The sequence below is a fragment of the Daphnia magna genome, linkage group LG8 (genome assembly GCF_020631705.1).
Source record: "Daphnia magna isolate NIES linkage group LG8, ASM2063170v1.1, whole genome shotgun sequence".
Lineage (NCBI taxonomy): Eukaryota > Metazoa > Arthropoda > Branchiopoda > Diplostraca > Daphniidae > Daphnia > Daphnia magna.
In genome coordinates, this window is record NC_059189.1 from 2687018 (window position 1) to 2704955 (window position 17938).

The window sequence follows — 17938 nt, forward strand, 5'->3', positions numbered from 1 at the left end:
CTCTGCTTTTCGTTCGACAAAGATCGACCTTTTTTTTTTTTTTCTTTCGAGGTTGACACGACGCACAAATGCACACACTAATCAACTCCAAAATGTTAAGGGAGAATATCCTCGATTTGAATTTCCACGGCAGACGGAACTTTCTCGATTTAACAAAAAGAGACACACACGCAAGGCTAACTCTCTTCAATTCCAGTCACGAAGAAAGAAAAACCTGAACGCACACACACACACACACACACACACACAAGGGGGTGAAACACAAATTGGAAATTTTCGAAAAAGAAAAAAAAAATTGTTTTCTTTTTTCCTTTTTTTTAAGCTTAACTGAAAACATATAGTCAATCGATTTTTAACGAGCCTTGTAATTTGGCAGTTAACCAATGCTTTTCTTTCTTGGCAGATGGGTTCAAATAATAATTGCAAGGCAACAACAAAAGAGAAGTTTGGAAATGAAACACCAGCTCATGTACGATCAAGCCGGTTCGAAAGCGGCTCAAAGACTGGGCCTTGAACGACGGGACTTGACTTGTATATACTCGCGTTACTCGTCGCTCTGAACAGAATAAACTTTTGAAAACACAGTGTGTGTACACGTAATAAAAAAAAAAGGGGAAGAAGAATAAAAGAAGTGGGCAGGGCTTTTGGGATTTTTCTTAAATGACGTGGCAAATGAGGAGAGAATGAAAGAATGATACCGAAAAGGGAGGGTCCAAGTTGAATTGAAAAAAAAAAGAAAGAAAAGGGAATTGAAACAGACAGAACGAGAAGTGATGACGTCACGTTACGTAGGTGGACACGTCATTGCGGGAATCTGCCCCAACTTTGAAAATTCCTCCCGTTTTTCACGTTTCAAACACCTTATAGATGATAGCTGTTTGCACTTCCGACTGAACTCTAGCCAATCGACGCTAAAGAAAATGCGATAAACCGAAAATGCTTTGACGATTTCATCACTCGAAAAAATAAAAGAAGAACAGTCGGACTATTCCGGATATGGTCAATAGATAATCAAGGTAATCAAGACGACATTCTCTCACGAAACAAAACGAAATCGGACACCGAGGGGACGGCTACATTCTTCTAGCGATGATGAATGACGTCATTAGTGAGCCCCAAAAACATTTTTTTTTGTTTTATGGTTTGTGGTTTGTTGATTTTATTTTATTCTCCTCCCGAAAATGTGTGGTCGACTTTCGCCGGGCGGAAACTATGAGTCTGTCGTTTGCGGTTTTACGTGAATGACGTCACGGCAGCTGTGGCTTATGTCTCAGTGAATTCCAGGTAAGGAAGGAACATTTTTAGAAATCCCACAGCAAAAGATTAAAAAAATAAATAAAAAAAAAAAATAAAATATTCCAAAACGTCATCAACGGGTCACGAGGTGAAAGAAGAGAGAAATTCATTCCCTTTTTCGATCATTCATTGCAAATCTCAGACGGAAGAAGGAGGCGCAGGTATTTTTTTTCTCCCATACCGGTGCGTGGCCACCACACGTGTGTGGCGGCTCCTCTTTTCAATTAATTAATCACGACGTACGCTTACTTCCGGCGACGGATCAGCATGCAAGCGCTAATCAATCACTCACGTTTTTTTTTTTTTTTTTTTTTTACCTTATAAAATTATCTACACCTGACTCAACCTATCAAATTGTTTATTGGCGTTAAGAAAGAAAAAAAAAGAAAAAAAAAACGGATGCTCCAAGGCTCTGAAAAAACATTTGGCTTTGGCCCTTTTTTTTTTTTTATATCAGCACAGAGACAAGGGTATGAGACATAGGTACACATATCCACCCAAAGTTCACGCCGTATTTTATGATTCAGATAAGACGAGAAACACAAGAAACGTACGAGCGTGGGATTGCAAAGGGCGGGATGTATATTACCATAATGCTGTGTGTTCTAAATATTTTCTAATATTCGAAACCCACGGCATAAGTAATATACAAATTTAACACTAAAAAAAAGGGGGTAATTTATATTTGTTTTTACTGGTTTTAGAAATTGGCCGTCAAAATCAAAAGTCCCGCGGGAGAATCGCAACCGAACAGAGAGAACACCAGCCGTGATTTTCTCATTATTTTTCACGTTTCATTTTTGAAAGGAATTGATTCGACATCCCGTCGTGCTTACGCTGCTGATTTTTCCTCCAAGTCGGCATTAAAAAACACAAAACAGAAAATCCCCCATCCATTCACGAACATCACAACAATAAAACTCAAATACTTAAAAGCATCGAAAAATTATAAAATGGCTTTACCTTTCGACTTCTAAACATTTTCCACTGAATGAAAAGAAAAAAACGACGACGACGAAAAAGAAAAAATCACGACGAGATTGTCGTCAAATGTCAACTGTCAAGGATTTCAATCTGCACGATTTTTTTTTAAATTATTATTATTATTTAAAGAGCACGACACAATGACGATGAAATGTTGTCAACAACAACAAAAAAGAACGTTGAAGGAGAGAGAGAAGATGATAACTGTGTCTGACTATGAACGACACGAAGTGCGAACTGACGGTGCGTGATTTTTGTTTTTTCGGGCTTCTTGGACTGGAATTCACAAGACGCGCCCCGGCCAACAAGTTTCCCCGGGCTCACTAACGCAACATCAGCGTTCACTTGTCTGTTTGCAACAGAAAACGTGTGTTTTTCCCTCCTTTTTTTTTTTTTTTGCCTTTTCTTTTGACTTCTTTTGAGTCTCTTTATCTGTTTGATCACCTTATCAAATCAACTATTCAGGATGAAAGATAAAGCAAAAAAAAAAAAAAGAAACTGTGTTATGTCCCGCCTTATTCTTTCATCCAATTGGTTTCGATAAACAAAAATTTGCGTTATGGCTGCAGAAACAAATATTTGGGAGTCCCCATGGATTGAATACACAAAACGGATGACACGAATAGTCATCACATTTTTTTTTTTGTATATATTTATTTTTTTAAATCCTTTCTCCAATGAACTTTGTCTAGTCTACAATGTGCGATGTAACGTGAGTGGCGTGCAAGGCGGTACCGGGCGGCGGGATTAAAAATCAAATTCCAAACCCGGATGTGTCTAGTCCAGAACTTTCATACACAAAGGGCGTATTTTATTTATTGTACGTGTATCTTTTTTTTTTTTTTTTATTATTATTATTTTTTAAATCCCCTCCCAATATCTCGATTGGAATTCTCTGCCCTGCGTTTTTTTTTTATCGAGCAAAAACGACCAGTACAATTCGTTGACCGCTAGATGGCGTTGCCGGCCAAGCGGTGCGCTCCCGCTCTGCTAGCATATAATAACTGACCCACCTACTACTATTCTGTCTGGCACGGTGATAAATCCCTCCCACTTTGTGACAACTAAACAACAGGCGGGGGGGAGGTCGTTCAGTTACCGTCCAAAAATTGTGTACGAGGTGGCGACAACAGGTGAGTCAATGCCACGTATCACTGAGCTTTGATGACGCCACATAATCGAATTTCTATTAGCATTCCGACGCTCTATCGTCCGCCATTGTTCAACGTATACAGACATTATTTTTGTTTTTTGTTCTTCTCTGCTTCCAGGTACAAAAAGGAATGAGCTAAACAACAGCAAAAACAGAAGCCAGTTTCCCTGGAATCGCTGGCTAAAAATGGAATAGACGTTTAAATCTAAACACGTCCCGTTCGTTGACGGACAATTGATGGACATTCAAAGAATTCACTTTCGTAACTGATAAATCAGTTGAAAACATCAATTTTTGTTCAGATTAGTGCAAACAAATCAAATAAAACAATAAAAACGGAAAAACTCTTTAAGCACATCGTCAAAAATTCAGATTTTTTTATTACATCTCAAACAAAGTGGAAATGATCCATCATTTTCCCCACATAATTCCATCTTGATGGATCGTCTTCAATTCCACCATCATTCTCTAATGATTGTTTGCAACCATTTAAAAGTCATCCGTCTTCAATCGTTTGTTTGCAACGCAATCTTCAAACTATTTTTCAACATTTTTCGGGATTTCCCCCCCTCTCCCTGAATCAACACCCCCTCCCCAAACAAAAAATTCGGTGCAATACTCTTAACGGTGCGTCTCGTGTTGTGCGTTTTCGCGTCTACACGTACGAAAATAGACGCGTGGTTTCACTCGCACTATTATGATGCAGGCACATGATGATGCACTTGCAGTTCGGATGTGGTTTCCCTTTTTTTTTTTTTCTTTTCTTTCGTATTTTTGTTTCTGGCCCAGTGACTCAAAAACATTAGGGTACAGCGGTTGATTCTTCGGTCTATTTCGGACTCGTGCGCGAGATGGTAGAGAATCGAGCAAACAAACCCACACGCGGAGCAGAGAGGTATAACGCACGCACATAGTGTAACTGTTTTTACGGGTATCGACTCTGCGTGAGTTGGAAGCGTTTTCCTTTCTTTTATTTTCACGAAACTAACTTTAAAATAAAAAAAAAATTGCCTAGAAGTTGTGGTGTTTTTGTTTTGTTTTTGGCATTGGCTGACAGAAGCCAAATCGTCCCTCTAAAGTCAACAAACATGATCTTGGCAACAAAGCAATTTTTGTTTGAAATAATAAAAAAAATATTAAATTTTAACTCGTGGATGCATACGACTCATCAATTTGTCGTAACTTGATACACGCCATTTTATCCACGTGATTTCAAGAAAAAAATGAAAATACAAAAAAATAAAATACAAATGTGTCCAAGCATTCAAATATTGTCCATGAATATTTGGCGCTATCTGGTGTTCGACCACTGCGTCAAATTTTGCGCTTCAAAATACGTCGTGCCGATAAACTTGAAAGCTTCGTAATTGAAAAAGAAATTGCATAAAAATGACCAAAGGGGGGGCGAGTTCAAAGGGAACATCTCTGATTGCTATTGACCGTTCTCTTTTGCTCCCTCTAAATTTCAATAAAGAAAAGAAAAAAATAGTCGCCAAAAAAGGAGAAGCCACTACTCGACAACAGCTGTGTGTGCAACACGCCATATATAAAAATAATCCATTAGATGTGTCTGCGTGAGCACAACCTTGAAGCTTGTCTCGGAATCGACCGTTGTGCGCCAACCAAGTAGGAAAAAACAACGTTTCAGTACAAAACCAATAAAACTCAAATTTAATTTGCATTCAAAAGTTGACTGGAACCATTTCTGTTTTTTCTAAATTTTGCAACGAATGGCCGTTGACAAATGTTGTGCTCTCTCCAGTTTTGAAAGGAAAAACCCATCAACCGCAATCCGAACTAAATGATGTAATTTGATGACATACCCCACCAGTTAAAACAGTCAAATAATAAGGGGGGAAAAAATGGCAAAACATTCAAAATAATTCAACACAAATCACGTTTTCTTTTATCCTCAAACGTTTGAGAACACGAAAACGGTACGTGCTTTTATTCATTTCAACACGTTCAAAGTGAAAAGAGTCAACCTACACCCTCCTCCAACGGTCAAGAGTCTTTTTCTCAATCCGTTTCTCTTTTTTAAAAAAAAAAAAAAAAAAAAAGGACAGTTTTATTTATGCTAATGAGATGAAAAGGAGGAAAACTAGTCGCGGATGTCTCATAGCACGTTCCACAATGGCATCACGTTCAACATGTCGTGGCGTAATGTAACGGCCTTGTATAAGGCCGGTCATCCGGCCCGAATAGACCCCGAACACCCAGGCAAGGAAAAAGAAAAGAGACTGGAGCGTCTGGACGACGCCGGGTATTGCGCAATCACGACGCCAATTCGTGAAAATTATTTCAAAAAAAAAAAAAATATGTAGTGGGTTCATCTCGATAAGGGAGGGCGCGACAGACCCCATGTCTAAATCTACATATATGGAATTTAACAAAACATGAAAATTGCGGTGGGAAAAAGAACGACGCCAAGATTTCCCGACATGAGTAACACGGGCGGTGTGTGTGTGAGGTTATGCGACCTCTCCCGTCTGGAAAAGTCGACTGATGTGCTGTTGGCGTTTAGATGTTTCCCTAGCAAACACGACGCCTCGGGTAAATTGGTAGCCGACGCCCTTTTAGTTCTCTTTTCTCCACTCAGTCAAAATTGTTCACTGCATACACACAAAATGAGAAACACATTTCCCGATTTTTTTAAAATTATTATTCTCGCTCTCGTGAGTGTTGGAAACAAAGCGGGACGAGGGAGGGGGGAAATGGACAGACACGCAATGCAATTTTTCAAGCGCAAGAATAACCATTCATTTACACTTCGGTCGATGAATCAAAAAATTAAATTAAAAACAAAAAAAATTTTGAATTTCTTCATTTTTCAAATATGCAAATTTCGTTTTTAATAAATCAAGGAGGGGAAAAAAATGGATAGGCGTTGTCATTCTTGGTTGCTATAATATTTCTTTTTGGGGCTTTCTTTTATGCGCATAAATTTGTTGGTCGATATTTTTTTTTCCACATCAGCTGATTGAATGACACACGGTTTTTATGTTTTAACGATTTTTTTTTAGACATTCCTAGCCGACCATAAGGTGGCGACAGCAGATTTGTGACTAATAGCAAATAGATGGGACGACCCATTTTCCTGCCCGACGACTGTCTGGAATGCCTTATTTGTTTTATTCACATCCCAGGTAAATAACCTTTGAAAAAAAAAAAATGACAACTCATCGAGGAAAGTAGCAAAAATGTTAAGAAATTTCCCAATTTTTTGCGGAATTTCCTCTTCTTTTTTTTTTTTTTTGCATTCAGGAATTACTTTACAGCCGAGGCGAATGTGGTAGCGACCTTCAACATGTGAGTTGTGTTGCCGTGTCTTTGAACATGCCAGAATAGCCGAGCGTTGTTTTTCAACATTCACGAAATCCAATCATCGTATTTATTTATTTGCATTTTTTTTTTCTTCTTCATTTTTTATTCTTTACGACGAAACATTTCTGCATTTCTGTGCACGGAATGGATCGATTACGTCGGCACATATGATGTCTTGCGTAAAAAGGATTGAGGACTTTATCAACTTGGTTGAATTGATATTCAAAGTACAAGAAAAACTCGTAACAGTTGCAACTTGCAAATGATGAGCCACTGTTTAGATTTGCCTCTTTTTTTTTTTTTTTTTTTGCTTCATTTTCAATTTTATAGCGCACTTTATTCGTTTCTCTTATCTCGAATGATGGATACTAGTCTATTACAAACTAATCCTTTTTTTTATTTCAATTCTGAGTGGCCGATAAAAATGAAATAAAATCTTCTTTTTTCTCCGCCATTTTAAAGGCGGCCCATTCAAAGCGGCCAACATTCATCATCACTACTTTCCCATCCGTTATTCTGATATTGAAAAATATAAAGAAAAAAAAAACACAATTTTTTTTTTTCTCTCTTTTACAAGGGGAGGAATTCATTTGAATTTTCTGAGAAGAAACACGTTGCGGGACACCTGTCAACATAAAGCTGTTGACTGGTGCGACAAGGCATCATTATTTAACCATTCATGTTATCTTTATTTATTCCTCTTTATTACTGAACAAGCAATCTCTAAAAGGACAATCAGAAATTTGCAATTAAAATGGTTTCATCACGAAGATTCAAATAATTTAGAGGAAAAATAAAATTCAAAAGGATTATAGATATAAACGGATCCAGTCGGCATCTAGCGTGAGATTACAACTAACGCCCTGTTGCCGTTTGATTTCTTCGCCAATAAAAAAAAACAAACAAACATTGCTATCACACAGCAATAGCAAAATCTCAAGTAAAAAAAAAAATAAAAAATGAACTTGTCGTTACACGAGCTGCCCTTACATTCGTGTCTACGTGTTGATTTAATACCAAACAAAATAAAGTGGCGCGTATCCTTCGAAATCAAAATAAAAAAGAAAAAGGGTTATCTGACATCTTTCACCCGTCTGTTTTGTGGTATTAATGAAACGTGTATACAGTCGAAATCGGGACCGATCGAGAAAATCGGGAGTTGGTTGACATTTTCAAAGTCCCTCCCGTCTTGTGACAGTTTTCTCTCTTTTTTTCAATAAAGACAGCCGAAGAAATAAGAGCATGATAAGTACGAAACTCCTCCTTTTGAAGCTGTCTGCCCGTGATAATAATGTTACCAAGTCAAACTGTTTCAATCGTCTTCTGTTGCGATGAGATATGACACGAAACGTGAAAACAACACAAAGAGACAACAACAAAAATACGCCCTGTTTTCCTTTGATTTTCGTGTTGACAATTTTCAGGCTGTCCCTAAAAGAAGCCAACACCCATTTAACATGTCAAACAAGTCCCTTCATTTCCAAAGAGTTCCCTGGCTATAAAATTAGAAGGGAAAAGAAAACCAGACATCGATGCCATCATTTGTTATGGCCGAAAAAGAAGAAGAAGATAAAAAGAAAAAACGTCTCTGAAAGAGAAAGAAAAAAGAAGCTCACCCTTCGCCGGAATGCGCCACGACGTTCGGATCTGACTGGCACGGGTGGGCCAGGCCATTCGGGCTGATGCAGGGACTTATGCGATGGCGGACCCGTATCGGATGCGCTGTTTCGGTCCACCACCGACTGACTCCGCTGATAGAATTTCGGGACTATATTACCAGCCCTATTCGTGACTGTGTGCTGCTGGAATTGATCCATCTTTTATGATTTCGGTCTTAACGGTCGAAACGAACGCGAAAAACACAAAAGGAAACAAAGGAAACAAAAAACAAACAAAAAAAAACCGTTGGACGCAAAAGTGTTTTGGGGGCCCTTACCAAGGGCGAAACATTCCTCTTTGTCCTTGAGAGTTGACTTTGAATTCTCTCTCTCTCTTTTCTCTACCACTTTGGGAAGAAAACGCGTACGACGCAACTGTGCACTAACGGCCAAATCTGCGAATGGGTGTCCGGCCAAAAAGGAAACTCGCACACGCGTACACAAACAACACGCAGAGAACCGCAAAACTGTTAGTCGAACGAGGAGAAGGTTCTTCAAAACATCAACAACAAAAAAATGTCCTAGTGCGACATCTGCCTCCCTAAAGAAGAAGAAGAACCCATCGTCACCTACACCCAGAGAACGAAAAACTGTTTCGACACCCAACACGTTTATATTTGGCGGCGGGGAGGTTGGTGTGTTAAGAAAGAAAAGACGTAATAACAAGAACCTAAAAAAAAAAAAAATTCTTACAGTCCGTTTTTTTGGCTACTAATCAAAAATACGCACACATTCACAGGGATTTTTTGATTTTTTAAAGATTTCCTTTTATACTGATTTATTCGACGACACTTTTCAATGGGGCGAGAGAAGAACGGCCTAACTAATAGCATCCCATTTTCCTCCTCCGTTCAAATACAAACGTTTTGTTTGTTCTCACTTTCCACCACACGAAAATAAGAAAAAAAGAAAATCCCCTTTGTATTTTGATTTCCTTCTTCTTCTTTTTCAAGGTTCCGAGAAGACAACGATGGCCCGCTAACTGGTTACTTTGAAATTCAAGAAGACACACACACAGACACACACACAGACACACACAAAAGACGGGATATCTCAAGTGAGTGAATGAGGATAGAGCTCGACAACGTCGTGACTGACCGGTCGGCACCACCTGAGTCAACTGAGCACGAGAACCATTCACGCTGCTGCTGCTGCTGCTGGCTGCCTCTGTCCACAGATACACACACACACACACACACACCACTGTGTGAAGGAATCGGGCAAAAGGGAGGAATGGGAATGTGTCTAGAAAAGCTGCCAGATGGGTCCAGACTCCACACATACCACTCGAACTTGCAACGAAAACTTGAAGGAAAGAAAAAAAAAAGAAAAAAAAAAAGAAAAAACAAAACTGAAAAATCTCCCACATATATAGTATATATATATATATATATATATATACACTAGCGCTGTTTTGGCTCAATGCCAAACTTTTTTAGCAGTTTAGCGGTTGTTATGGAAACGGGGACGACGAGCGCCACGTCAATCGGGTTGGAGGGGGTCGGTGGGAGAAAAAAAAAACGAGGGATGTTTAGATCGCTAAATTCGCTTTAACGGATAAAAAAATTCTCTCGTCATCATTCGTGTGTTTCGAAAATGTTTTATGACGGCCATGGTTAGTCGCTTCCTTTTTGTCCGTTTTTATTGAACATCCAAAAAGAAGCTGAGGGCGCATTGCCATCCAAATGTGGCCCTGTGCTAGTATATACGTGCAGCACGTCTATCTGCATACATTGGCAATAGGATATGATTGGAAACGGAGATAATTTACGATACAAAACGACGAGCAAGAAAGAAAAGAGGGCACTTTTCTTTTGATTCTTTATTTTTCGCTTTTATGTGAGTAAAGCGAACACAACGAGGCGCTGAAAATCGTAGTCGAAAAACAACCCGACAGAAGGCGTTGTCTCTATAACGCCCGCGATTACACATTCAAAAAAGGAGTCTGAAAAAATAAAAATTTCGAAAAGAAGAAAGAAGAAAAAACAAAACAGAACCTTCTGAAATTTTCTTCTTCTTCAAAAAACAAAAATTCAGAAAGAGACGGACATGTGGCACACGCACTAATGCGAGGCCTTCTTATATATTTTCTTGGGTGGAGTGCACACACGCCGACAGAGAGAGAAAATGGCTGCCAACAAGTTTTGATTTTAAATTCGTTGAACAAAAAGAAATAGAAAAGTCAATTCTTTTTCTTCGTTTCGGGATTCCTTTATTGTTATGCCGATGAATCACCTTAGGGCTTTTCTGTATTACTCCTCTTCAAAAATGGCCCAGGAAAACCCTGAATCTGACAGGGTCAGTCAAAAAGAGAAAAACCTATTCCTTTCAGAGAGGTCACGACGCTCGTGCAACTGGCCGTCTGGAAGTTTCTCAACAGTTCTCGACCCTTTGAGTCGTGAATTCTCACATGTTCCCATCATTACAACGTGTAATCTGACTGAACATTACCAACCAACATAAACAGTTGAAGAGTCCAAATTGTACTTTGAACTTTTCGGTTTTCTTTGTAAGATTAAAAAAAAAAATGATTAATTCAACTGATGTTATTGGCTTTTTACTTCATCTTTATCGGACATTTTTAACGCTGATTCACCACTTCATATTTTCGTTATTTTTAATGACCTGCAGAGAGAACGGAGAGGCATATTTTAGAATTTCAAAAGGTTCCGGTTCGCTGATACGGTGTTTCGGATGATAACAGTGTTCATCCACGATATCTTGTAACTAATGACTAAGAGAAAACATACACACACACACACGGTACAGGGTTTTCCTTAGCTTTTTTTTTTGGTTTTTTTAAACTTTAAATGCCTGAGGTCTCAAAACATCCCACGATTTATTAAGGATACCTATATTCGACTTCCAAACAAAAGAAATCGTGATCAACGGGCGATGGGAACAGACCGCACCTTTCGGCACTTCCGACGATGATTCATGCGAACCGTCATTAACTCAACAATGTGATTGTACAACAACAACAAGAGAACGGAAAGCTGATTATTCCAGCAAATCATAACTTCAAAGAGGAAATTAAGAGTCGAAAGGGAAAGAAAAAATTCGGAATAAGAAAAACAGGAAGATGATAAATGCGGGAATATCTAGCCGACAGTTCGTCGAACGAATTAAAATGCGGTGGACGTTCCCCGCACGTGTGTGAATTATCTTAAAAATATTGAATTAATGTAGCTCGATTTAACAGTTCAATAGGATTTCTTTTTTTTTCGTTAGTCTGGGATTCATAGCAATGAGGACAAATGTGGATCCCAAACAAACGAGAGATTCATCAAAATTCTAGCAAAGTATAAAAAACCTTGGGCTAACGTCCACAGTTAAAAAACGAAGAGGATTTCTTTTTAGTTTTTTTTTAGTTTTCAAAGACGATGGAAAGAAAACACATTGGCAATTCATCACAATCAAATGTTTCCAATTGTGTTTGCCGCTTGTCAAGAAAATGAATGTCTACCGCCTATAGTTTCATATTAGAGCTCTCACACCCTGGTGTCTAGCAAAAAGTTAAGGTTACTTTGAATTTATTTCTATGTCGAACCCCCCGCGATTGTACTGCCCCCACCCCACACCCTTTCAGGCCAAATCATTGGAGAAAAATGCATTTCCCTTTCCAAACTTGTCAAGGACTACATTTGAATTTTCATTTCGTTTCGTGTTATTTAATCATGGGTATTACCGACAGTTAGTTACGCGAGGAATTTGGATTCATCTACCTTGACTTGCTGCTTTCCAATGTCGGGACTATCGCTGGGTTGCGATGATGGACGGTTCGCCGGACGAGGTAAAGGAGCGCAGCAAACAGTTCCCATATCGACTGCTAGATGGCGTTGTTGTCAATAACAACAAACGAAGACCCAAGTGTCCCGTGCCCCCCTTTTTTGCCCGTACGCCAAAAACGTTGAAAAATCACAGAGCAACCCGTCAAACAAACTATCTTCAGGCTTGTTTTGTTTTGTTTTGTTTTTTTCTTACCTCTCCTTCAGGGTGTTGCTGTTTTTATGCCACCGAATGTTCTTAGGAGGGTATTATCAAAAGGGAAAAGGCACACACACACACGCGCGCGTGACATGCACCTTTTACGGGACACCGAGGCCAAGGACGGAGAGACACACTCAGCACACAACACAGGACGGCAACAGTCGAAACGAGCCAATAACTAAAATGAAATCCCTCCCTTTTCTTCTTCTTGTTCTTCTTCTTCTTCTCTTTGTGCCAACGGAAAAATCTCTCAGATACAACAGCTGATCGATTCCTCCCCTCGCACGCCCGAAGAGTTTTTCGCGCAAAAGAATCAAGCACGATTTAATTGGATTGTAGAGCACTAGCGTCTGATTCACTACGCTACTTTTCGTCCGGCTGATGTAGAAAAGAGCACTTGAACACGTTCAATTTTTAAGAAAAAAACAAAGAAAAGCTGCGTTTTGTGGGTTGTTTAAAAACAATGTGATTGGCACTCGCACACAGATCAACTGAAAACGCAAATTTAAAAAGGGGGAAACACTAGTCAAGAAAGAGTCGGTCGTGTTTGTTATTGTTTTCCCTCTCTTTCTTGCATTGTCCACTTTTTGTGTCTATCGTCACGTGCACAACTGCCGGACGACTAAACAAGCTGCAAAGAAACGGCTCTCCTTTTTGCTTGTTTTCAACGAACGCTGAGCGAGAGAGCGGCGACGGGCTGCGTCGCCGTTCACAACACGCGGCCAGAAAGAAAAACGGATTTTCTTCTTTTTTTTTTTATTCGTTTTTATTTCCCTTTTGGCTTGTCCCTTTCTTCTTGCCTTTTTTCTTTCTTTCTCTCTTTTGCACCAAGGCACGACCCACGCAAAAGAAACAAAGGTGGCTTCAGCTCTTCAGTATAAACTGGTAAAGAGCCAAGCCTCCAAAGAGACGGGCCGACTGATGTTGAGACGAAATTTACCGTGTACCATCATGTACCACGATAGGCACATTCTTTTTGAGATTCCAATCGTCGACAGGGATTTTAAGAAAAATACAAAAATTTGAATAAGCCTTTTTTATTTTAGAGAGAATAAAGGCTCTCTCAGCTGGACAGTGTTTGTTTTTTTTTAAGGCCGAGTTTTCCGCACACGTTGGCCATTGCCGAATACATTTGGCCCTGTGAAAAGCGATGATGTTTTACTACCCCGCACACACTCAAAAACAAACACGAGACACACAACAAAAGGGCAGAAAGAAGATTTTTAAAAAGAAAAAAAAATGCGTTTGACACACTTTCAAAAACAAAAAATAAATTTTGAAAACGATATTCCCGTTTTTTCCCTAGTTTCAATCGCTTCATTCTCTGCCGAGTACAAACGTTTTGTACATCAAGTAATACCGAGAAGAATAATGGCCGCATTTATTCTTTTCGGTTCTGCCCCCAATTGTCGTGAGCGTGATGAGAAAGTACGGCCGATAAAAAAATGGAAAAAAAGAAAAGAAAAGAATGGAGAATGAAAAAAGGCCGTGTCCGGTTTAGACCACCTGTTGCACCACCATCGTTTTGGCGGCCGGATCAATGTGTACGCACGCAGCATGCAACGCACAAGTTAAACGATAAAAAGAAATATTTTTAAAAGCCAAAGAACGCCGTGAAGCAGATCATTATGTAAATGAGCCACGACAAAAGGAGAGGGAGCACAACAAGAAAAAACAAAAATGAAAAATGGGAAAATCAAATGGAAAATTCTTTAAAAGCTCGACCGCGGGTCACGTCTCTTTTTTTGGACGTCGTTGTCGTGCCCTGATGGCAAAAGATAAAAAAGAAAAAAAAAATGTAGAAAAAAAAAACAAACAAGTTTCCGGTTCCGGGTCATCATCTTTGTTCCATTCACCTTTCATAGTTTACGCAATCCGATGGGAGGGGGGAAAAAAAGTTGACAAAGAAAACGAGGAAATGGAAATCTATTCAAATGACCGAGCGGGGAAAAAAAAAGTGGATGGATGGGCGAAGTTGATTGAACGGAAAAATAAGGTGCGGCAACCATTTGAACTTTGATCTGCCTCCCAAGTTGACGATTCTTAAAAACAGGCGGGAGGAATAAAAAAAAAAGAAAAAGGTAAATAGTTTTATGGACTCACGATTTTGTTGCTGGCCTGGTGGCGGACGGGAGTGGTTGCGGTACGGTTGATTAGTGGGCAGTGACCTCCTCCTCTACCCTTGTGATGGCGCATGACGTGCTTGATGTAGCCATTGACGTGCTCTGCCGATGCTCCGAGGACGATGTTATTGCCCGTCAATTGCCCGCCGTTCCGCTGCAGGTGCCGCTTACTACACTCGCACATCTCTTTCTCTCTTTTTTCTCTCATTTGCCTCCCTCAAATCAAAGAGAGAGAGAGAAAGAGAGTTTCCAGGAACTATCAGCTCATATCAAATGCCCTATTTCTCCCATTGTGTTCTTTTTGTTTTGCTTTTTTGCCAAAAATCTTTTTTGTCCTATTGGCAACCCAGCCCCCACTTCCGGCGAGTCAAGTGGCACAGTATCTTCTTTCTCCTTTTTCCTACACAACAGTAAAACATAATTAAAATTTAAGTTTCATAACATGTTTTGGAGACAACGATTCAAAACGTTGTCGTAGCTCACAAAATTGATGGGAAACTTGCCAATACAAAATGTTTTCGTACTTTTTAAAAAAGATTGAAAGGACAACATTCAAGACATTTCTTTTTTCAAGGTTAACGATAACCAATCAAGACGAGGTCGTGCCAAAAACAAAAAGAAAAAAACATTTTCTTTACATTTGCGTCCGGCTCGAATATCCATACTTTTACTCCATTTACAGACAATTCTAGTGTTTCCCGCCCATTTTCTCTTACACCGCGCCATAATTACCCGCCATTTTTATGTGCAGCTATTGTAAGTATGAGCTTTCAAGTCAGAGTAATGTATCCAAGATATCCAACAGGACTTGCCTCTCCCATTATATGACAGAGAAACCCATTTATGAGCTATTCTCGTCATTTCATTCTTTTCCGTCGAAGGAAAAATGTTTTAAAAAATTTCTATTTTTCTTGCATGACTTGGCAGAGTTAATAGTCGATTTCCAATTTTTTTGGCTTCAATTTCGATTCAAGGATTTAAAACGTGGTAAACTCTAAAGCAAATTGAGAGTGCAATTGTAGATGAAATCCATTCTACTACAGGGTCTACAGACAACAACACGAGTTCAACGAGCATCGAACATTCTGGAAATTTAATTTACACACGTGGTTCTGGGCAGTGAAAGAGTTGGAGTAACCATAATGTAAGACATCTGGCAGCACCAAGGCTCACGGAAGCTCGAAAACGAAATGTGGCATGGAACAATTAGGAACTTAAAATGGCTACTTACTGGACTACGAGAATCATTTCCTTGAATGGGCCACAATGCAGTTAAAAGCATAAAAACAGTTTCCTCGCACACGAAAAAAGGTGTAAAAGGTAACTAATAACCCTCTGATTTTACACAAGAGTTTAGTTTTCTTTTAACGACCTAAACAAAGAAAACGAAACGGGAGAAGAAAACAAGTGACCGCATGGTTCACTTGAAATCTCTTTCTACTCGAGCCTTTTCAGTGGCAAACGTTGTCGTGCAACGTTGCAATTCTTTTTAATTTTTGTAATTTCCACAAAATATTTGGCTAAAGATTTTACATTTTCCACATTAAGATCAATGTCAGATAAAAAATAATGGCAAGCCGTGGGCAAAATAATTTCTTGACTCGAAAAAGAAAAGTTGCACGGCTACAGTTAGTTTGTGGTATCAACAAAATCTGACAAGCTCAGCCAACTTTACAAACAAAGTCATAAAAAAAAATTATCTTCACGAAATAACTTTAAAGATTAACAAATGTCGACCAACAGAAAAATAGCCATTTACTACGTGGGATAATTTCGTGACGACTTGGCATCGAACCGGATGCCGAGGAATGCACGTGCGTCAAATTATGATATTTGAGTCTGCTGCGTATACAGCTCGCGTAGTGTAGGAAAGGAGCTGCAGATATGTGTAATAACTCTAGTGGAATATTGTACTCTTCAGTCGTGACATGAACGTAACAACGTACGGAGTCTTTACATTAAAAATTTTAATTTCAGAATAACAAAAACGACCACCAACAAGGTCGATTGTATTTCATACACAACTGACAGAGGAAATTCCCTCCCCCCTTAAAAAGAAAAAAAAACGTGTACAGTGGAAAACTATAGACAAGGGCAAAAATCACGAATCAATTTGACCTGATGGGTTTAAATAAAAACGAGCAAGAGTCTCCATAACCAACATGTTTGTTCACTAAGTAAACCCATCACGTTTTTTGATTTTTTTGCCAGTATGCGTTTATGCTATTTTTCTGGTTCTTTTTCGGTCTTTTTTTCTTCGTTTAGATGGATAACCAACAACAAAAAATTGAAAGAATTTCGCCTGCTGTGGCAAGGCAATCAAAAGTTGGCACGCCAACAGTGCTGCCAGATTCACGAACGCTCTATCATCCCACATAATGACTCGCGACCTTGGTATCTCTCTTCTCATCATTTCGTTATTCGACATTCTCGATGCTGCGTTCGCTCTACTATCACGGAAGAGGAAAAAAAGAAATAGGAGAATGAACTTTTGAAACTGCACAACTTAAACGACCGGAGCTATGCCCAAACGTGAGTCTGGAGAGCCCCAAGGCATTGAAATGAAACAATTTATCGGTACGTTAGCCCAGTTTCTAATTATGTCATAACTATTGCAGCCTGCGGCATTCAATCGGCGTGATCGGTGGCAGACAATCTCTTTAACGAATGCCATACTAATTCGTTTGCACACGGACTAAATCATTCGCCTGATAAGAGTCCAGAATATCAGCGATTTATTTGGCGGTATGAAAAATCGTATCATGTGACACACGTGACCTTTTAAACCGTACGTATGCGTTGATAACACTTCATCCCCTCCCATCGTAGAAAGCACGAGATACATAACAACACTTTATTTGCGTTTCTTTATAGCATAAATAATTACGCGTGTGGTAGCTGCATTACCTTATGAAAGCCTGGATTTCTGAAGCTTTCGGTTTCCTTCTTCTTGTTGTTTTTATTTCCAAGAAGAGGATATGATGATAAACTGAATGCGCACGTGCTGCTCGCTGCTGATTGGCCGCCGACACGCACCGAAGAAAAAAAACAACAAGACACTTTAATATATCCTTAAAGAAGAGAGAGGCACAAACACTGGCTTCCTCTCTAGACCGAGTCAGCTTGGCAACTGAATAAAACAGCCCGCCCTCTTTAAGAAAAGGAAACAAGAAGGAAAGCGAGAAAGAGAGAATTGCCCGTTTGCCCAAACGAGCTATAATCCTTTCGCAGCTAAAACTTTGCGAACGGACCACAAAAAAAAAAAAAACCTATGCGTCGTGTTTTGCTATTGTATGTGCCATTCTTTCCTATATACTATTATACATCTTACTATACATTCTCGTGGCGCCGGTCAAACAATACATAAAAATACTGGTTGCCTTCAACTTTTTTTTTCTGAGAGGGACATG

The 17938-nt window shown here is 39.3% G+C and overlaps 1 protein-coding gene and 1 long non-coding RNA gene across 2 annotated transcripts in view; one reads left to right on the forward strand and one right to left on the reverse strand.

Annotated features, from left to right (window-relative positions):
• Window positions 1-17668, reverse strand: part of LOC116928731 — a 34023-nt gene extending 16355 nt beyond the window's left edge. The window contains exons 1-2 of the mRNA XM_045177726.1: window positions 17436-17668; window positions 14509-14928 (exon numbers count right to left, since the gene is read on the reverse strand). Of these exons, the coding sequence (XP_045033661.1) occupies window positions 14509-14736 (228 nt within the window). The 5' untranslated portion in view covers window positions 14737-14928; window positions 17436-17668. The remainder of the gene's footprint in view (window positions 1-14508; window positions 14929-17435) is intronic.
• LOC116928756 lies at window positions 16366-17906 on the forward strand. Its single transcript, XR_004397371.2, has 4 exons — window positions 16366-16705; window positions 16794-17060; window positions 17147-17316; window positions 17403-17906. It is a non-coding gene; the product is annotated as an uncharacterized LOC116928756 (long non-coding RNA).
• The last annotated feature ends 32 nt before the right edge of the window (window positions 17907-17938 follow it).